Source organism: Monomorium pharaonis, chromosome 6 (assembly GCF_013373865.1).
Source record: "Monomorium pharaonis isolate MP-MQ-018 chromosome 6, ASM1337386v2, whole genome shotgun sequence".
NCBI lineage: Eukaryota > Metazoa > Arthropoda > Insecta > Hymenoptera > Formicidae > Monomorium > Monomorium pharaonis.
In genome coordinates this window covers 27434466-27457833 of record NC_050472.1, presented here as the reverse complement: position 1 = coordinate 27457833, position 23368 = coordinate 27434466, and the positions used below count along the sequence as shown (strand labels likewise).

At 31.0% G+C, this 23368-nt stretch overlaps 2 protein-coding genes across 4 annotated transcripts in view; both read left to right on the top strand.

The window, feature by feature from the left end:
• Positions 1-3430, top strand: part of LOC105837803 (NAD-dependent protein deacetylase sirtuin-7) — a 30072-nt gene extending 26642 nt beyond the window's left edge. Inside the window, exon 6 of one of the 2 annotated variants that reach the window (XM_036289032.1) lies at positions 47-3430. In XM_036289032.1, coding sequence (XP_036144925.1) covers positions 47-1202 — 1156 coding nt within the window. In that variant the 3' untranslated portion in view covers positions 1203-3430. The remainder of the gene's footprint in view (positions 1-46) is intronic. The other variant, XM_012682886.3, reaches the window with a different exon arrangement.
• A 1987-nt stretch (positions 3431-5417) lies between these two features.
• Positions 5418-22710, top strand: LOC105836976 (caskin-1). Of its 2 annotated transcripts, none has more exons than XM_012681396.3 (7): positions 5418-6023; positions 14847-15125; positions 15859-16182; positions 16397-16734; positions 16845-17237; positions 17696-18157; positions 18436-22710. In XM_012681396.3, exons 2-7 carry the CDS (start codon positions 14855-14857, stop codon positions 18688-18690), a joined length of 2043 nt encoding a protein of 680 aa, XP_012536850.1. In that variant the 5' UTR covers positions 5418-6023; positions 14847-14854; the 3' UTR covers positions 18691-22710. The 2 variants fall into 2 exon arrangements, with proteins under 2 accessions (XP_012536850.1, XP_012536849.1); XM_012681395.3 differs by lacking the exon at positions 5418-6023 and adding an exon at positions 6292-6901.
• The last annotated feature ends 658 nt before the right edge of the window (positions 22711-23368 follow it).

Sequence of the window (23368 nt, the reverse complement as noted above, 5' to 3'; positions counted from 1 at the left end):
TATAATTTATATATGTGTTATTATATGTTGTTTATATTTCCAATAGGAATCATGATCTGAGCCAAGCTGAGCCAACTTTGACGCACATGGCCCTTTACGCATTGTACAAGGTGCGAGTCCTCAAGCATATAGTTTCTCAAAACTGTGACGGATTGCATTTGCGTAGCGGTATCCCGCGTAATCTTTTGTCCGAAGTGCATGGCAATATGTACGTGGAAGTTTGTAGAACGTGCAAACCATCTAGAGAATATTGGAGACTTTTCGATGTTACTGAAAAGACTGCGCGATATCAACACAGTACAGGAAGATTGTGTCACATATGTAATTCAGTGTTGCAAGATTCTATCGTTCATTTTGGCGAGAGGGGCAATCTACCTTGGCCGATCAATTGGAATGGAGCAACTAGAGCTGCGAAGCAAGCGGACGTTATATTGTGTTTAGGTTCTAGTCTAAAAGTTCTTAAGAAGTATCCGTGGTTGTGGCAAATGGACAAACCCGTTCCGAAAAGAGCCTCTCTATATATCGTCAACTTGCAGTGGACTCCGAAAGATGAGAATGCAGTTTTAAAGATAAACGGCAAATGTGATGAAGTAATGAAGAAAGTCATGAGTCACTTGGGACTGGAAATTCCGCGATATAATCGTATAAAGGATCCAATCTTCTTTCATGCAGTGAAGCTCCAGAACAACGAACAACTTACCAAAACTCAACCGTGTCTCGAAGAACCAGTGATTAAGGAGCCTTTGAGTCAAAGCAGTGACGAGAATGTTGAACACACAGTACGAGAAACTGACAAAGAAGACCGCATATCGTCCATAGCAGTGGCTGACATAACAACTGCTTATCCGGCACCTTTTTTTGCCGCGTTACCGTTCCTATCTATGGGCTTGCCATTTCCTCCCATGTACATGTATCCTCAATTGACGCCATTATTTTATTATCCTTTTATACAAATACCAAACATACCGGCGGAAGTGCCAAAACCTAAACCAGCTTGTTCATTTTGTATGGAGCATGAGGGTTCTCTTACTTGTTTGTATTATCAACGTGATGTGGAGTGTTCGACGCCGATAAAGACCGAGAATGAGCAGAAACAAGAGGAAGGTGCGCTAGTGATTCACGCGGACACTCCCGTAGCATCTCCAAAGAATCCAGGCTGGTTTGGTAAAGGTTACCGTAAGGGTATGAAGAGGAAGCGGTAGCATCCACTCCATGTAAATCTATACAATATGCTTGGCCGACTATTGACCGGGTTTATTCAATATAATCTTATATTATACAATATATTTACATAAGTATTTAAAGCCTCCATATCATAACAAAACTGCGTATTTTGTAGATTTATAGCAATTTGATTCCAGTATTCAAAGCTTTAAAAAAATAGACTGAAATTCTGCAAATATTTTATGCAAAGGCGATCCTTTATTTGTGTCAACTTCGAAATAGACTTATTTTATTGAACTTTGTCATGATTTGAATTCTCCTCCAAGACAAGCAAATCAAGTGCACGTTTCAATTAAAAATGGCTTTAAACATCACATATTAATTTTCAACAATATTTTACTTATTACAAGAGTTTTTTGTCTCTCAGCTGTGATTTGTTTTTTGTCATTTTAAACGATTTTGGGCGATCGTTTGGTACACGTACCAAACTGTACCAGAACCAATGAGATATAAGTGAACTTTTATCTTATTGGTTCTAGTACAGTTTGATACATGTATCAAACGAACGCCAAAAATCGCCTATTATTTATATGATAATGTAAAAAATATTTTAACAGCTGCGAAAGATAATATCTAAAATCCAAGTTCTTGCTTAAAAGATGTTTACTTCCTACTGACAATTTGGAGTCTATCAATAAATAGACTAAATATCTTTGCAAATATAAATATAAATATAAATCATATTGCAAGCGATTTAATCGTTTAAAATTAATTTTGCTATTGCACCAAGTATAGGACAATGAAAAAATAAACAGGCAAAGAATGGCTGCGTTCAGCAGAAAAAGCAGCTTTGTAACTGTTGTAAAATTCTTTTATATGTTTTAGACTTAAGTTCTTTATATATTTTAGACTTATGTTTTAGACTTCTTTTATAAGATTGGTTTATACATTTAGGTCCAAGGAACTAAGAGCAAGAACAATCGTGTTGGAGAATTTTACAATAGTTCTACTGTTACATTCTCCGGTGAACGCAGCCGATATGAATGCTAAATTAAAGTGGATACAGCGATATTTGATTTTATTTAATTTGTTTGTACAACAAAATAAAGTTTATTCTTTCTACTAAATATCACAAATACAAAAAGTGTATATATAATACACACACACGCGCGCGCGCATACCGAATCTTCTCAGAATATTTTAAAATCTAAGAGATTTTAAGAGATAATTTTTCTCATTAATCACGATAAAAACATTATGCAGCTATATGTCCGAATGATTTAGTTTACCATATAGTAAAGGATGATAAAGTTAAGAGAAAAAATTTTCCAAAAAAATTTTAAAATCTAATGTATTTTGATGAAATTTTGTGTATATTTCGAGAACATAAAATCTATTTAAAATTAATTTTTTTTTTTTTTTTAACACATTAGATTTTTGTGACATTTACTAGAACTAATAATTTTATTATTTTATTTCATATTTTCATATAAGACAATGGGGAGAAAAAACGTTTCTCAGATGTCCTGAAATTGTCTGATTTTGTTAGATATTTGATGTTATTTAATTCAAGAAAATTGTCGATGTTTGTACTATTTTATTGATTTTGTTGTATAGAATTACTAATATATAATATGTGATGTGTGGTCTACAAGAAACAAATTATATTTTTATCTTATCTAAATTATGTTAAATTTATATTAAAAATTAAATATATCTATTTAAATGTATCTATGTGTATATCAAATGTATCTCAATATAAAATTGTCTGATTTTTCTAATACATGTTTTGAAATTAATAATTTTAATATATTCATTATTTAAAACTATTAATAGCTATATTAGCCATGGAAAATGATGATAAAACATTTTTCTATTTTTGCAACATAATTTTATATATTAATATATAAAGAATTATCATTCTTTTTGGATATCTACAAATAAGTTATAAAGCAATTTGAAGCAAATGTAAAAGAGCAATATAAATTGTTGTGATAAATTATAATAATTATATGTTATAAATTCAAACATATAATAATATTACAGATTCAACATACATTAATTTCGTATATTCATTATAAGTTCATTCAATTGTAGAAAAATTACTTTTTTATTTATTATTTTATTTAATATTCTTATAAGGATTAATCTAAAGTGACTTGCATGATACCTACTCTTGCCCTAATCGATTGTAGTCATTCTTGTATTGAGCACATTGTAATATATAAAGAATATAATATGCGGATGTTTTATTAATATACATAAATACCAGAACATTATTATTCATTATTTTTATAAGGTAATTAAAAACGTTTATCATTAAAAACATTATCTTTTATAATGTAATATATCGCTACTGCAGGTTTATTTTTTATTTTATTGTTATTTATTTAATACATGGTTCATGAACATGTAAAGATAGATTGACATTGGCTAAATGTACCTGTTTTTAACATTGTAGGCATCTTTCCTAATTTGTGAAAGTTGAATATGTAATTTTATAATTAGAACTGTATACTGATGCAATTTACTTTCTCAAGATATGTAAGTTTTTATAAAAAAGATGTATTTATTTAACATGATGTTGATTCATTATTTTACAGCATACATTATTTATTACATACGTATTATTTCATAATATGTGCTTGCATTTACAATAGTATGCAATACACACACACACACACACACAATTGATTTTATTTGTTCCACCAATTTTCACTAATGTCCATCGTAAAAGGGATATAAAAAAACGTAATATTTTGCTTTCTATTTTTTCTCAATTATTTTTTAATCCCGAACAATAGGAAAATATGGCACATAACTCATTGTATATATCATTTTTAAATGTTTATGTTTAATTTGTTTTTTAATGATTTTGCTTGGTATATTTGTGACTATGTTTATTCGAACTATACAGAAATATTCTTTTTTTTTTTTTTTAATATCTGTATTGTATAATTATTACAGTTATTTAAATTATAACTGTTTATACGAGATTGTGGATTACGATTAATTGTCTATTGTCCAAATTATTTTCTAGGGATTTAAGAAAATATTTAATGTATGAAAATAAATTAGATAAAATGAATAATAAATTTATCCTTTTAAAGGTCGTTCTAACTTTTTGATAAATTTACTTACCAGGTAAGCATGTGTCTATCTTCATTTCTTTTCTTAAATAAATAAAGACGAACATATATTTATCTGATAGGTAAGTTTACAAAGAAGTTGGAACAACCGACCCTAATAAAGACAAATTCTAGAAATTAAATTTCCTAATTATAATTTAAAAGTTATAGATAATCAAAGAGGAGCACACAAGAAGTGAATGGAGCAATAACAAAACTGATATGCTGATTGTAATTTAAAAGTTACATGGTTTGGTTGGAGATTTAAATGTATCATTCAACATATTATAAATATACCATTGACACACATGCACACACAACACTTCTCAAAGCAATATTAATTATGAAATATTGAATGACCTGCAATATGATTACGATAATTCTTCCAGATTTTGTGTGTGTGTGTGTGTGTGTGTATGCAAACATTGTATAATATAAATAATAAAAGCTTTATCTAAAAATTATAACGCGATTATCACATGTGTGCTACGTAACATTTTTAAAATAAAAACCTAAATTTTTATCGAAATTCAGCTTCCTTATTGATAAGATAAAAAAGTACAGTTTATATAACTTGACTTAGAAATATTAGTCATAGTGTAAAAAAAATGTTTGCTTGAATTCTGTTTTCTTTATTTTTACTGTTTCTCTTTATTGTGAGACTATTCCCTGGTTTTACAAGCTTTTGTGATAAATAAAATATAGCTCATGAAATCATATATATATATATATATATATATATATATATGATTAGGCTATTTAACAAATAATATATATATATATATATATATTATTTGTTAAATAGCTGTCCTCAGAAATTCTTAACTAGAGTTAAAAAATATTCCTTACAGTCAAGACATTTTTTGTTATAAGTTATAAAAGATTAAATTTTTTAATAATTTTAATTTAATTAATTTATTCTTTAAAAATTAAATAATTTTTAAAGGATAAGAAATATATTGAGTAGATAAAAAAATATTTAAGTGTTATGCATTACTAAATAAAAATAATTGTTAAAAAATAAATATAAAATAAATTTAAGTAACCAAGTATTACTGAGATAAATCTAAATAAAAAAAAAATATTTTTTAGCTGTTTTTTGCATATTATGGAAAATTAAAAATGTTATTAGTTTATTGAAAATAGATAAACAGAAAAGAGGAAAATGGGCAATAAGGCACATAAGGCGCCTTATACATCAGTGACGGCCCTGGCAAGAAGAGTACTCGGCACTACTCGCTCGCTGGCTCTTGCGTTTATGGGCGCGGACGTGGACGTGGACGCCTCGCTCTTTGTCCCTCTTTATCGCTCGATCCATCGATCCCATTATTAACATTATTAGCCGGTGCAAGACCTAATCGGCTACGAATTTTCTTGGTCGAATCATCGATTAAATAGCTTCCTCGATAGGACAAAATAGCATAAACCATCACATTACAGCTTCCCGGTGGGCTCTCGCGTCGTATGACGTGTATCGACGTTCTCGATCGCGAGATTCATTGTCGCAGTGTTCTGCGCGAGGCAGTCTTCAAATAGACGAGCAGTAGTGAGCGACAAGGAAAATCACAGCTAAAAGAACGGCGACGAGGAATAAAAAAAAGGGAAGAGCGACACAAGGAGCACGCAAGGTCACCACCTAAAGTATGGCCGCCTTATTTCCGTGAACCGCGTCTATCAGCGTTCAGAAGGTGGTGACACTTCGATAGCGAGCAGCGGAACCTGCAGGCATTGGTGAGTCGAAACACGTAGTCGGGAAAAAGCCCCGCGTGGGGATGACGTGGAATGGTAGGACGAAGCAGGTAGTAGTATACATATGCAGGAGGAACCAGAAGAAACACTAGAGAAAGCACAGAACATAAACCGAGAGAGCAGGGGGGGGGAGAGGGAGGGAGGGAGAGAGAGAGAGAGAGAGAGAGAGAGAGAGAGAGAGAGAGAGAGAGAGAGAGAGAGCGAGCGAGAGCGAGAGGGCAATCTCACGAATCACGAATGGCAGGGTCGGCTGGTCGGTAGCGGCGAGCGAGTGAACGAGCACAGCCTGCACAGCTAGCGCAGGATCGCATTGCGTGTCCGTTTAATGGTCGTTGCTCCGCGCCGCCGCGTCGCTTCTCGCAGTTTCTCGTGTGCGCAGGTCATGAATGTGATGAATGTTGATTAGAGAAGTTTTCGTCGTCGCGTTGTGGTCGTTACTCGGTGGCGATCTTAGCCCTGAAAGAGAAGGGAAGGGAAGGTAACTTGCGAGTGTGGCGGCGAGTTGTGGTCGTTGCGAGCAACGAGCCGTTGACTCGTAGTCTCGTACGCGTCGATTTCGGTGGAGTGAGAAGAGTCGGTGGTGTTACTCGCCACTCGCCACTCGCCATTCGCCACTCGCGTGAGCAATGGCGCGAGTGCCTCGACGCGCTACGGGGCCGACGTGTACGGTACGGTGCAGATGATATTTCGGCGCCCGGCGGTCATACCGCGTGCCGCGTGTATGTGTTGTTTACGTTGCACGCAAGGATCTACCGTTCGCGTTACGACGGCGGCAGCGCCTCGTAACTCGTAACGGCCCAAAGGACCTCGGACGCGGGCGAGCCGCGTCGTGAGCCTGGCCGCCATGAGACGCATTAGCGGTAAGCCATTGTTGCAATTCCTACCAAATGTCTCGTCTACTACCCCGCGTCTTGCCACTTTTGCCTGCCCTTTCTCTTCTTTCGTCGACGAAATTTTCACTCCCAACCTCAAAATGACCGTTCTCGACTCTTGTGTTTCCGTCTTCCGTGTCAAGATCACGATTATGTTACTCGATGCTCATTGCTTCTTCGCAACCTTCGCATATGCTTCGTGCATGTGTTACGCGTGCTGTTCATACGTGCGTATACGCTCTGGCTGTTTTATGCAGGATCTTACAATGACAGTAGTAAGGTTGTCAGTACAAACTGACCAATTATAGTTGAGTGCGAGAAGAATAATCGAATATAATTGGTCAACTCTTATGGTTTGCGGCTTACAACTTTACTACTACTGCTATTATAGACTGCATTACGTTTCTCTCCATATAGGCCTTGTCTATAATGAAGATTTAAGCTTTAAGCCATAAGAAATTGATCAATCGTAATTCAGTATTCTTATAAAAATCTACTGTAATTGGTCAGTTTCTTATGAGTTAAAGCTTAAATCCTTCATTGTAAACTAGGGGTTTGTCTCATCTCAAAGTCAGATACTACAGTTGCCAGATTGGGGAAATCTTCTACCGAAATTACATTTTGTTATAAATTTAATTTTAAGTATATTAACATCGTCACAATTTTTTTTAGATTAATTATCTTTTACATTTACTTTATCTTATTTTAATGTTTTTTAATTTAATTTTCTGTAGCAAGTTTTTCTTATATACCTGTGCAACTGTTAAATCTTTTAAGAACTCCAAATAAAGTTAAACTTTGAAAATAATGAAGACGATTGCAAATTTAGCAAAATTAAGAATTAAGAATTCTACTCTTTGGAGGATATTTAGAACTCTAATAATGTTTTATAATTTTGAAAAAATAGAATTGACTCTGGGTCACACTATAAACATTAATAAAGGAGTGTATTTTTCTTTTTTGCATGCTCATGTGTGATATTAAGATAAATCTGTATATAATCTAAATTATTTGTATATTTGTATAACTGTATTTAAATCTAAACTATGTAGCATTATTGTTGCATTTATCTTGTAGAAAATTGTATATAATACAATAATATTGTTTTATTAGAAATGGTAGATGGTAATAAATAAATAAATAATTTAATGTGTGTAACATTGCTTTTATTAATGTTTTATAATATTTGGATATATGTCAGTTAGAAAGATCAAGATCACTAATGTTTGTAAGGCTAGAGATGTGAGACCAAAGTTAAGGTCCAAATTATATCTAAGTTGTATTAAAATAAATAATTGTTAAAGTGTTATTTAAATCGTTATATATATATATATATATATATATATATGTATATAAAATTTGTTTTTATATTAAGTCTTGAAAATTTTTAATTTGTCTCAATTAAATTTCTCAATAGTTTTCAAATAATTTATGTACTGATACAGTCTATATTTCAACGTGTAAAGTAAGAAATAGTCTTCTCACGTTATTAAGAAGGTCTCTGATACTGGCTTCTTAAAGCGGTAATCCTTATTTCTCAGAAATTAAAAACTGTACTGTATTAATAATGATAATACAACACAATCTACTTATATGAGATTATTAAAAAAATAGAAACTGATAGTTTATATATTCGTGGGTTTTGTATATAAAATCCGCTGAAAACAAATCTAACCTAATTTAATCTTAAAACACACGCACGCACGCACACACGCACATTATATATATATAAAATCACATTACCGATCGCGTCTTGCGAAAAAAATAAGTTATTTGTTTAATTGACCAAAAAAATTCTGCAACGAAGTGAAAGAATTTTAAGAATTCTCATATACATTAACTTGTAAATATTTTAATATAAATGACTTGTGTTAAAGGAAAGAAAAATGTAACATATGCCCGTTTTAGGGTCCAATTTCTCATTCAGTTTTGAGTATGTTACAAAAATATTAATTATTACAAAATATAAAACGTTAATAAATACTGCTGCATCTGGTGGAAGACATTTCCTAGTTTACATTTGCATTATTTAAAATACTTTTTAAAATATGCTTTGTGTGTTATAAAGTGGATGCGTTCTTTTTATGTTATATGATTCTTTAATATAAAAATTTTTAGTATAATTGGAATGATCGGGTAAAATCATTGGGAATTGTTTGCAATTCTATATTTTTATTATTTAATTAAATCGATAGTACACACTTGAGCAAAAATAAACTTTAAACTTTGTTGTATGCTTTCAATATGCATATTGCATTTTAAATAATATGAAATACAATTAAGAGCTAGGTTTGTTTGTTCTTTATTCTTTTTATATAATTTTTCTTTTTTTACATTAATACATGTTGTGCAAAATCAGCGTTTTCGATGTACGAGTGCACTTGGATAGTACCCAACACAGAATTGTACAAATTGCTGATGAACTCGGTGAGTTTGCAACTCACGTTCGTCAGAATGTAGAGGAACCGTCTAGTATCGATTCTCACAATCGTTTTTGTACAAACTCGATTTGTACAAAAGTGCATGATAGTGTTTCTTTTTTTATATTTTATTATGAATATTATTGTTACTACATTATGAAAAACTAGATAAAAAAGAGATAATAAAGCATTTGGTAATACAAATATAAAAAATAGAAAAATAAATTAGAACTAGATGTTAATTAGGTACTTTACGAAACTCTAAAATCGGAAAAACATTAATGTGTGCAATGTTTCCAAGAAATAAGAGAGTTGTAATTTGGGAAACTTTCAAATTCGGTACCTTTCTTCTAATATACATTTTACAATAAATTTTGTATTGTAAAAACACTGCATTGCTATCCGAAAAATCAATAAAAAATGGCTATAAAAAATTGAGTAACTATATTTATAGTATCGAAATACCTGTTATGTAATTTTTAATCCTTCACATCACACTGGGTGGTTAACCACCAATGGTAATTTTCAAACAGCTGTATTTTTTAAAATATTTGTTAAAATTCTGAAAAAATTCATGGATTAACTCTAATGTTTATAGAGAGTATTTACATACTTTTGATATTAAAATTTAAGAAATTTTATATAAACAAATTATATTTTGCGATTTAGAAGTGAATTTTTGCAGTTTTTGAGTTTTTTTTCATTTATTACTATATTTAAAAGGCACAGAGCGCTGAATTTTTAATTTTGCGTGGTAACCACCCAATGTGTATGCGAATCAATTTGATAAATTAGCTACTATTCCATTTTTTGAGAATTTATTTTACAACTTTGATTGTGTAATCCACCTTATAGCAGTTCAAGTTATATTTTTTTTTCCTTGCCATGGTTCTCTACAAAGCTGATTATTTTTCGATATCATCGTACTTATGATAAGAATTATATAGATATTATTTTTGAACAAGGAGGGGCGATTTATTATCTATATGTGTTTTTTCCTGATTTCGCGATAAGAACCACGTTCCATGTATACATAGTCAACGTGAGGATATGAGCATATGATAGCAATGGAAGTATTTTTGTCTCTTGATCTATTCGCGGGAAATAATGTGTAAAATAGGGATGCTGACTTTACGTTATGCCACCATTTCTATTTTCGAAAAATACATAGAGTACTATAAACAAAATTAATATACTAGAATTTTTATTAATTTCTTGCTTTAAAATATTGCAGAATATCGAAATTTTTGAACGGTTATAGATTATATAAGATTAAGAAATAAGAAGTTAACCATATAATTTTGAAGGGGTAATCATGATTTAGGCTTAAAGACTAATGTCCATTTTTATCAATGTATTTAAATCAGCTTTAATCTTGATTAAATTTATTCTTTATCTTTTTCTAGTACTTAATGAAAAATTTAAAGTAATTATTTTATTAAAAGTAATTGAGATCAAAGTTAATTTATTTTGGTGAGAATAGTACATCTTTTTAATTTATATTAAATGACTAATTGTAACTAACTGTAGAATCAGAGTTATTTGGAAGTAAAAATATTAAGTTTCTTGTACATAATGATGCCCGTATTGATATATATTAGATTCTAATATGAAAATCAAGCAAAATCAATATGCGATAATATATGATTATTGCGTTCGTTTTTATCAAGGTGATGATATTCTTGTTGACATACTTTTTCAGCAAGCACGGAGAGAATTTTATTGATGCTCCTATTCACAATTATCTGCTGCATCACTGAAGTATTGATCTGGGTGTTCCACTCGTGGATATATACAGAAACAAAGATATTCATGCAAGAATTTTCAATATTGTTAAATGTGATAATATACCATTGTTGAATTGACTTGAATGAAACGACTACGTCAATTTTATTTTTACTATAATTTTCTTTAGTCGCGTCAGAAATTAATCAGAAGAAATCAATCACGATGGATTTATTCCAATTCAATATTGTGAGCATATTTCTCTAAAATGTGTATTCTGTTTTGGCAGCAATTCTTTCTGTGTCGTGTTATTGAAACGAGGAACAGTAAAATAAAAAATAAAAATCGGTAAAACGATTAAGTTATCGATCGTAATTGCGGAGCAAGGCAACTCGTTTCCGTCCGTCCTTGACGAGGATCCACTTCAGCGATCGTCCACCCCGATATGTTATATTATGCAAATTACTCAGTACGGTCGTGGGCAGTTGCAAGTCTTTTCTATCTTTTTTTTCGTTTTTACGCTTTTAAACATTTAACTGCTTAAAGCTGCATTCATATTAACGAAGCTATTAAAACGTACTACGATAATTCTCTATAAATTCGATAGTGTTATTTATTTATTTATTTATTTTTTGGAGTAATTGAATTCAATCAACTCGATTATAATGTAAAAGTTTTTATTTCTCAAATATCTTAACCTAAATGTGATCTTCAGCAAAAAATCAAGATACAAAAATAACGGAATGTTTGCGAAAGTGTACCAGTGCGCCACCATTTTAAACAATTATAAATAAATAATAAATTTTTTAAATACTTTAATATGTGTATAATAAAGTGATTTATATTTGTTTTTTTTTAATAAAACTATTCATTTATCCATAAAAATTCCCGAACTTAAGTAATTATTTTAGAGCCTCAGAAGTGGCGTTATCTCTTAAGAGAATCAATATTAGAGATAATTTTTAATAAATATCTATTAATCATGCTATATCAACAAAATATTATGTGTGCAATATCAGAACATGTTGTGTTGAACAAAAATGTGATACAAATTTTTATAACGAGGACATTTTTATTATTAATGAAGAAGAATGCACGTTTTTTCTTGCAGATTGCAGATCGCATGACATTCTTGCACTTGTCAAGTAGTCAATGAGATACTCTTATTTTTTTTCTCCGTCACGTCAGTAATTTAAAAGCTCTTCCTTCTGTGTCCTCATTTAATATGTTCTTCAATATTTCCATGTATCGTGTCGATTCAGAGACTGCTTTTTACATCACCTACTCGTACCCTGACAGAACCGCGGCCCACGCCGGACTCCGGAACCCGTTTACCCACCTTCGATCTCCATTCGCGTTTGTCACCATCAATGTGCCGTTTCACCGATTCATACGTGCGCCTGCGCTTATCTAAACCGTACTTTCCAACAGTTGTATTTGGAATTATCACTGTGCTTTTCCTTTACAGTTTAGAGACTGTCGACGAATGAGGTGCTCGATCAATCCAATTCGATAAATACATTACTGTGTTTTTTTTACGTCATTCGATAAATACTGACTTTTAAGCGTTTTTTTAAATTACTGTTCTATTAAAAAGTGATCAAATTAGTGTTTCCGTATATTAAAAGATATTTGCTAAATTTACTTTGACTTGTATAGTTTCTACAGTTCGATAACAAATAGTAATTGGGTGATTATAAATGACGCCGAAAAATGGTGTATATCTTTATAGTTGTTTCTTGAGCTGAAATTGAAAAAAAATCAAGCATATTAAATGTTAAGATTTAGATAATTTTTCTTTCTATTCATTTTTATATGAAACAAAAATTAGTAATGTAATGACTGAAGTAACTAGAAATAGTGATTATAATTTTTTTTTTTTTTTTTTTTTAGAAGTGATTATAAATTTACACATTTTGAAAAAAGTATATACAGAGCAACTCGCCAAGATTAACATTGTTGGAAAGCAATGTATTTGAATAATATATTTGTGAAATGATATTCTTTGATGATATGTGAATATTTGAGAGTATATATCCATTCATATACAGAGAAAATTGTAACTGTGAATATATTTAGGAAAGGAAACTATACTGTGACGTCACTAAATTGTGAGCAAAGTTTGGTGATAACTGCGTGACGGAATTTTGAAAAATTAGCTACTTACGTTAACTTGAAACAAATCTCAATCGAACACAAATGGCGATCACTGCCGTAACAAACTGTCTGGGTCCCCCACCTTTGCCACCTGGAAAACGATTTCTGCAAAAATCCTCGAAAAAGTTATCGTCCACATACAAAAGTTTTCGTGATCCTGCTGTAGAGACTTGGCTCTCTAATGGAATTCCGGAAAATTTTATGACGACGTTGTACTTGCACGAAATGACTGTAAACAAATTTGGTACAAATCAGAGCTTGTTTAGAAGTTGCTCCGAAGGTAATCTGCGCGTACGCAAGACAACGTTGCTGCCAATTAATACACCTCTGAACAAATGCATCAAAGCCATTTATGGCAGTTGGAAAAACCTTTTGCACCGTAAGTGCATGGATGTTATGCAAAATATAATCAAACTATAATCAAATTTCTTGTTTAATCCCATTATTTTAAGATTAAATGAAAAATTTAATTTTCAAAAAATTAATTTTAAACATAATGCTATTCTAACTTGATACTAAAATATTTTCAAGTGCAATAATGAGATATAGAGATATTACAAATTTGTTTTATTAGTATTTTTTAAGAAAATGTTATTTCAAAAATAATTATTTAGCTTTTTATTTTATTTGAAATCAGTATCGTATAAAACTTTTATTCAAAGGAAAGAATCACGAGTTTCACTCTTCTCCCACTCCGATTTTAATAAGCTTGGATTAATTTAGACTAAAATAAAAGATGCGTATTTTTTTTTTTTTTTTTAGAAGTGCTCTTATGCACGCTAAAAAAATGAAAGATTTTGAAAAACTGTCATTATGATATTAGGATTACTCACAATCTAATTACATATAATTTATATTTATTATAACTTCTTGTTTTCGTTTTGCGCGAAAAAGTTTGTTTTATTATAAAATGTAACTACCGTAATCTTTTATTACTGATATTTTTTATCAAGAGACATGATTGTGCCTTTCTACATGGAGAGAATTTTCACTTAGAATTTATTCTCAAAACCACAGGGCAACATAGATTTCGAGGAATTTTACTATAATTTTAGTAAAATTAGTTTTTATTAAAATTTTACTTACATCTATTAGCGTAATGACTTTAATAGCAATGGTATTAAAAATTCTAATTCTTGATTTGAAGGTATGATTACTTTTTTTATTCGATTTTTTAAACTCGACTTATAAAAGTCATTGGCCACGTTCCAAAATTTACTGTTAGTACTGTGAAAATCAATAGTATATATAACAACTATACATTTTCAGTACTGACAGTGAATTTTGGAACGCAGCCATTATTGAATAACGAAAATATAGTTTTCTTAATAAAACTAAAAAATTTCTTCGTGTTAACAAGTTATGTTTGTTTAATCTCATTTTAATATTTAACCATTTAATTATTACATTTTAAAAATAAAGATGCTCTTTACAATGTTTTTTTGCGCAGTATTATTATAAAGAAATAAGTTTTTCTTTTTTTTTTTACAACATTTTGAAGAAAAATATTGATTCCTCCCTATTACGATTTGCATCCCACATCCTGATTAGAGAGTTTGTAAGGGTGTACATTGTGACATTTAGTTGATTTAAAAGTTAATTTAAGACTCTTCTTCTGTTACATGTTACAGTTGGCGGTATGAGCCGGCCGTCCAAAACCGTGACTCAAGCGAAGAAAGTAGCGCCACCAGCTGTACCAGACGTGTTTCGACACTCCGGTTCCTCTTTTGGCTCGGCTGGATATGCCAGCAGCGAGGATAGCTGCTTCCTATCTGGAAATGGCCCTGGAGGCACAACGGACGATGGTTCCTACGGGATGCCATCTGGAAAGAGTCCGGGACCTATTTTTACGCATTCGGGGTTTGCCTTTCCGCCGGTGATCGGCAAGTATGCCCACGCCGAGGATCAAGGTGCGAATTGCATATCATGTTATTAATTTTTTTTTTCTTAATGTGAAGAGTGTGAGAGACAGTGCTTTCAAAATATCATTACTATTAAACTATCACATATTTATATATTATATGTTGGAAATTAACATTTGTATTGTTCTAATTGCAAAAGATAAAAAGTAAGTTTAATATTTATAAAACATTAAATACTAAGAAGAGCGTGATATAACTGTAAAAAATTATAATAAAATTATTTTTTTATAAAAAGATAGAAAAAGGCGCTAGATTGAAAAAAATAGTGTCGCTATTCTTTTATTTCCTTAGAGTGAAAATACTGCCACTACAATTTCTCGAGTAATTTTCCACTCAATAAGAGTAAGAATTCACTCTAATAGAATGAATTTTTAACTTTTATTGGAGTGGAAAATTACTCGAAAAATAACTCTTCTTGGAGTGGAAAATTCAATCTATTAGAGTGAATTTTAACTTTTATGGAGTGGAAAATTACTCAAAAACTTACTCGAAAAAGTAGTGGCAGTATTTTTACTTTAAGAAATTTAGAGAGTAAATAAAGATATAAGAATATTAGATGATGTATTCTCCAAACGCGTTTGTTGAAAATAAATAACACAAAATAAAAGATATTTAGCACAAAAACTTTGTTTTCTCTCTACTATTTTTTAATATACAGTATTAATTTGAAATTATTGCAAATAATATGATTGTAAAATATAAAAATTTTAATATTTTATAGGTATCGATATGACTCAGAGTCCTGGCAGAGATAGCCCTGGTAGTTCCGGATCAGGTTCCGGTTCTAGGCATTCTACGGCATCATTGGATTCCGGAAGAGCGTCTGGATATCACTTGGGACCTAGAGGACCCGGTGCTCTCGCCTCGTCTCCTAGATGCTCCATCAGTTCCCTCGGAAGTCATCCTGATAGACCAGCAGACCTCGATGTTGTTCATGCTTGGTTAACTGAACTTCAATTCGAGGAGTACTTTCCCTTATTTGCTTCTGCAGGTTACGATCTTGCTACTATAACGCGTATGACACCGGAGGATCTCACGGCTATAGGTGAAGCACATATAATGGCAACTGTAATCTAAACATTGAATACATTTATCTAATCCGTGTGTGCGCGCGCGCGCGCAATGTTTATACAAACACACGCAACGTGCACGCGCGTGTAATGTTCATATAAACACACGCAACATGCGCGCGCGTGTACCCGTGTGTATGTAGATTTAAACATATATATGTATATCCTTTCTTAAACATTGTATTACAGGTATCAAGAAACCTAATCATAGGAAACGATTAAAAGCGGAAATAGACAACTTGAATATAGGAGATGGATTACCAGAACATGTACCCGGATCGTTGGAAGAATGGCTCAGGCTTCTCAGGCTTGAGGAATATCTTGCGGCTCTTCATCAACAGGGTATGCGATCTGTTGAGGACGTAACTATTCTCACCTGGGAGGACCTTGAGGACATTGGTATTGTACGGTTAGGGCATCAGAAAAAATTATTGTTAGCAATTAAGAGAGTTAAGGATATTCGCGCTGGCAAACGTATACAGCCACTCGACCTTGCGCGCTTGCCACCACATCCTGGACATACGCAGGTAAATCATATTCTTTATAATTTTTACCAATATCAAATTTATTGAGAAAAGAAAATCTTCTTTGATCTATTATTGAATAAAAAGTTACCTTATAATTTATGATTTTTTAGGACGTTGTTATTCAACGAGGTGGACCTGACTTGCCGTCACCCGATGAAGATTGTTCTTCGCCTGTACTTAGATCTTTTCAACGGGGTGGAAGCGACACCACTTCTGGTGTCGCTTGGAAAAGTATGTATGCCGCATTTCCAACTGATTACAATACAGTCGGTCGTACTAGCTCTCGAGGAAAGTCTTTGGAAAGTTTAGAGGATGTACCTCTTGGTTATCCTCCATCGCCGGCGCCAATGTCACATCCGCAACCTCTTGATTGGCGTCCACGAAGTTTCGAAGATGGCGATCTTACACCCACGAATGATGCTTCCATTGTAGACGCCGGTGGTGGCGGCGGCACTCTTCCGCGACCAAGACATTGTCTCGTTCGTCCACGACCCGTTGCCAAGGTATTGTTTTAAATGCACGACTAATGGATAAATACTTAAAACAAGAAAAAATTAAGCAAGGAAAGAATGCTTATTTGACAGTTTGAAGAAGGTTCTGTCGAAAATTAAGTATCAAAGTAAACTCGATTGAATGTTATTTGATACAATTAATAAACTCAATTTCTATCTCGGAAGTTTCAAGGTCAGTTGTCGATAAGCGAGAAATATTGTCTTAAAATTGGTTAAATCAGTGTATTAAACAATGGAGAGCCATGTCACCTATATGTTGTAATAGTTGGTGATTGTATTTAAACATGTAGCATGTTTAAAGTTGACAAAGTTTATATGAAGAAATTTTTTTCTTGGTCCAAAATGAGAATAAACTAGGTTTTTAAATAAAATTTTATTTTTAATTAAAAAATTAAAACAATTGATGTGGAACTTTATAACAATTTTTTTTTACTTATATGTAATTTCAGGTAACTGCTACACCAGGACAATATAAATCCTTGCCGAGAGACTTAGAAAACAAATATCAATTAACATATGGGCTTGAAAGTAGTCCGCATCTTCCAAAACGATGTCCTCCATCACCTCCAAGACGACAAAGCTCCAGAGATACAATTAGTTCTTCCGTAATTAGCGTTGGTAGCTCGACGGTCGGTGACGTCGTAATAGACTGCAGTGGGCCAGTTCCAACCGCTTCATGTGATGATCATCATATTCATCAGCATCATCATCATCATCATCCTTTGATTCATCATCCGCCGCCACCACCACCTGCGCCTACGCCAGCACCTTCCACACCACCGCAACTAAATCGACCACCTTCTTCCATGTCACGTTCATGGGGTAGCGTTAGTGTTAATATTAATGAAGAACACGAGCTAATCGCATCTCTCGCCCTACAACATCGCAATGGATCAGATGCTAGTTTTAAAGTACGTTGATCTTAAGAGTTTAATAGACGTTTATTTTTTATAATGTAATTTTTAGTTTAACATTTTTTCACATTATAAATTAATACATTCAATTTACGTAAAAAAAATTTTTTTTTAAATAATCTAAAAAATTATTTATTGGAAATGTCATTTTGTCCGGTCAAATTCTGAAAAGTATTATACGTCCTTGTGTGTTTCTACATTAATAACTTATAACATTATAAAACTGATTTTTTGTGTATAATTATATTACATTTGTTTTATTTTTATATTTACAGTCGAGTTCTAGTACAGAATCAGATTCATTGCCTTTCGCCAATGAGAATGCCGGCACGATAAAACAAAGAGCCGGTCGAGCGCAAGAATACTTGGCGAGCGGTCCTAATAGTATTGGCGGTCACATAGTCAATCATCATTCTAACGGTAGTGAACCTGCGGATGTTTTGAACGACATAGGAAATATGCTTGCCAATCTTACAGACGAACTTGACGCAATGCTCGAAGAGGAGAAACGCCAGGGCCTGAACTCATAATTGTCACTGCCTTCGTTTGCACTTTTCTATTTGACATAAAGTTGCCATAGAAATGCAGGCTTTGATACATGAAATAAATAAACTTGATTAGTGCAACGTATATAATTAGACACGAGTGAATGCAACAGAATAGACTCGTATGAATCGTGTTGAAACTCGAATATCACGATTTTTATGATTTTTATAAAGACAAAATTTACCAATCCAAATCTATATCTTCTTTGCAAAAAGAACAATCTTCTATTTAAAAAAAAAAACTATATATTACGTCGCTCTAAATCGATGAAAATATTTTGTTTTACATAGATTAATACATTTCTAAAATGTGTTTTCGCGTGATTAATCTTTATTTTGATCTTTATTTATTATCTTTTTTTTCTTTACCGGAAGAATCCTTTACTCTTGTATGGAAAAATTGAATGTTCTAGCAAGTTTCCAAACGCAACTGTGGTATTGTATCTATAGTGATGTTCTTTTTTTTCAATAATTTTTTTCTTTTGATGTAATATATAGAAATTGTCTTTCTTTTTTTTAAATTTCTTTTCCTTTTGTACAATTGACAATATTAGAGACGAGTGATAATATGTGTCGCTCTATTCTATATAATAAATTAGGACAACCCAGTAAGTTTGAAGAAATAGAAAATACCGATGGCAGGGGGGGGGGGGAAGAAAATTTTAACGAATACTATATTTATACAAAAGCATGATTTGTACTGCAGATCGTGTTACAAAAATTCAGAGAAAATACATGTGTCTTCTGTATAAAGCTATTTTATATCTAACAAATTTGTAACTAATCAAACCTGACCCCTCTTTTTGAAAAATTTGGTTTTTGTTAATACATATACATTCCAATTGATATTTTTTCATTTCCGTCCTTCGTTAAATCGATAATACAATAGAGAACTTGAAAATTGTGTATTTATAGTTAACTTTGTATAGAAGCAAAGTGCAAAGAAAGATAATCATGTGTTCCATTCGTCCTAATAAAGCAGTCCCGAATATTTATAGACATATTAACCTAGGGAGATTGTTACAATGATAAAAATAATTAACAGCCTTGAATGATTCTGATACGATTTTATAGGCTCTTATATCATGTTTTACTTTTAAGAAAATTATACATACAAGACACTGATAGTGCTTTCTCTTTTAACAGGAGTTCTAGAGAGTAAAAAATACTATCGATAATATTTAGAATTTCAAGAGTGGTTTAGTACAGAAGTATAAGTAATGTATGCCAATTAACAATTTTGTATTTATTATCTGTATTAATGAATATAGAAACGTACACAGCTTACCATTATTGTACGGCACATTCAGAGATGCGAAGCAGTTGGAGAATATTCATATGTATGATGCAGAGTGATAGCTGTGGGGACACTTTTGAGATAAACGCTCGAAACGGTCTTCCGAAAATACATGTTACTGGTACGGTTTTTGCGATCTGGATGTAATTTTGCAAGAAATGTTATAAGGTACTGTATATGAAGTATAGTATTTAAAGAGAAAGATTAATCGCTGGTGCAAATAGCAGAGATATTAAGAATTTCTCAAGACATGGTAAAAAAAGTTTTACGTTAAACATTCTTTTTCACATAATATTTCTACACAACATAAAATGTTTTGTACTATGTCTGAACAAATTTATATTAATAATTCAATACTTATACGTGTATATGTTACAAATTATTTGCTTTAAAAATTATTTATATATCCATTCTATAATGAAGGATTACTTTACCAGTTTTGAAGGCTAAATAATGCCAATCGTATGTTTTATGATAAGATATATTATTATAATATTTTTTGTGACACATTCTATTTTTAATTTTAACTAATTGTTTATGACCAAATCCAATTGTGCTCCACAGATAAAGAACACCTTGGTAAAACGTACATAGAGTTTAAAGTATATCATTATATTTAGAATTAATTAATGAAAAATGAAGACTGCCCAGGGCAGAATTAGAGATTTGTCTTGTTAATTACTGTAGATGTATTATAATTCTATATAGCATATGTATGTGTGTGATATGGGACAAGGTGTCCCATTTCAATTTACCACGATTAAAATGGAACATTTAGTGTGTGTGTGTATATATATATGCACACACATACAAAATATCCAACTACTCTTTTAATGACATTCTTTGGCCAATTTGTAACTTTTTCAACAAGATTGAGAGATCATAATAACTTTTCTTTCTCTTTCTATCTTTTTACTATAATATAATCTCCATAATATGTATATTAAACTACAAATTAAAATTTTATAAAGATAAATTCTATTTTATATGAATGTAATTTTGTATCCATTTACCTCTTTGAAATTCAATTCATAATAAATTTTTACTTTTTTAATCATTTATAAGTTGAAAATTATGGTTTTGATTGTATGTTTGTATTATAATTTGACGTTATCCTTAAGGAAAAATCAATTGGTCACCAACTAACGTAAGTTGGTCAAAGAATATATTATTAAAAATATAATTTTTTTTTTATATCCTGTATATAGATTATTGGTAAGCAGTGACTTTTTAAGGGCATATTCTCCACAATACATTGGCTTCGTGGGAGCTGGATAAACTGTTATTTATACAGGGAAATCGCATTAAACGATTACGCAATTGACATGCGATTTGGCGCAAATAAGTTATAACAGATTGTAGATTTGTATTGTAATTTGATATTTATAATAATATAGCAATGCGCAATTGTACGATGAAATCATATCTAATAATTTTGCGCTATAAAGTCTATAATATTATGTTATAATTATTGTACACATATTGTTTTTCGCAATCAAATTATCACATTTTGTTTATATTTTATCTTATTTACTTTGTGTGCATCTCCTGATAAATATTTGAGTTGTTTACAATTTATGTTTTATAAGTGTTACAAATCAATAAAAAAATTATATCATTGCGTATCGTAATAGCAAACTTTCAATTGATTGTGTTAAAACATGTGGAAATTAAATTTCAGAAGAAGGCACATTATTTTACTTAATCTTTTATAATATCTTAGCAAGCAACATTCGTATGATAATATATTTTTTACTCTTTTATTAATAATTTCAAGTAATAATATTTTCGCTTATCTTGTTAATATTTAACAATTAATTTAAATATATACAGGTGTACTTGGTTTCAAATGTTAAGGTTATAAGAGAGGATGTAACAATAATGTAACAATATTATATATTTATTATATGAATTTACTACATAATTTACTATATGAATTTATTTTCTAACTAATTTGTGTTCTAACTATAAATTACAAAACAGTGTACTTGTACATATAGTTTATATGAAATTTTTATTAGTGATAAAACATAAATTACATTCTTATGATAATTATATCTGTTTATCTGTTTTACATGAACATACGTAAGCAGAGAGAGAGAGAGAGAGAGGGGGAGGAGAAAAAAGAACAAAATTATTAGATAAATAAAATATTTTACACATCTGCATTAACGCAAAAGGTTGAAGCATTTGGGTACTGAGACGATAAAGCAGGGAATACTGTGTCTTTTGTCAATAAAAAATTTTTATCTTTTAAATAAATTTATTTTTGCATAGAGATAAATTGGAACTTCTTTGATAGTACATAACAAAAACGAAAAGAAAATCGTTTTGTCCTCTAATTTGTTTCTCAATTTTAAATATTCGATAATATGCAGAATATTTGCTGATTCGGGAAAGGTTACCTAAATTAATTCACAACTTCAACATATTGTGTCGATATAATACATAACCAAACTCTTGCAATATATTAAATAATTTATTATAATTTTGTGTACAAGCATGTGTTGCGATTTAAAGTTTCACTATATTTTAAAAATAATAACAAATGCCCGCTTAATTTGCATTTTACAATCAATTCTTTTCATAATTTTTTAATTCGGATATACATATATAGGTAATATATACATACGCATTAAATATACTGATTGGTTTATTGATTAAAAAAAAGATGATTGATCTTCAAATAAATCTAATGAACACATTTATTCCTCATTTTTCGATTACTATATTTCCTTTATATGTAGTGTATTTAAGAGATCAAGACAAATGTAAAAAAGAAAAACCATTATAGACAACATTTTTAACACGTGTATATGCAATGTATACGTAGGAAATCACCGACTTATTTTTTTATTATAGTTTTTAATTAACTTGAAATACAATTTTTCTCAACAAAAATATTAAAATAAATATTTCTTGAATAAACATTCAGAAATGTACAAATATTACAGATATTATCTTGATAAACAGAATTTTTATTCTTTAAACTTTTTTCTTAGTTTTCTGCCATTAAAATGCGCAAATTTAATACAAATAAAATTATTTCACTGATGAAAGTTTTTTCGTAATACTTTATAATGGTTGAAAAATTATCTTATTTTAATGAGGAATATTAACCACAATGACGTTCGAAGAGATAAATTAAAAAAAAAGGTTCATGAATCGCGGAGTCCACTCGTTAGTTAAAAACACGCCATCTATTCCATTTTTCGTTCTGTCGTTCTTTATATTCACCGTTCACGTTTCCCTCTTCTTAATAAGTCTTAATTTATACGATCATTCATTAATAAGTGTCGCAATGGTGCCGAGAGAGACAAATTAAGTTACAACTAATGGAAAAATCTAGCAAATATCCACGTAGAA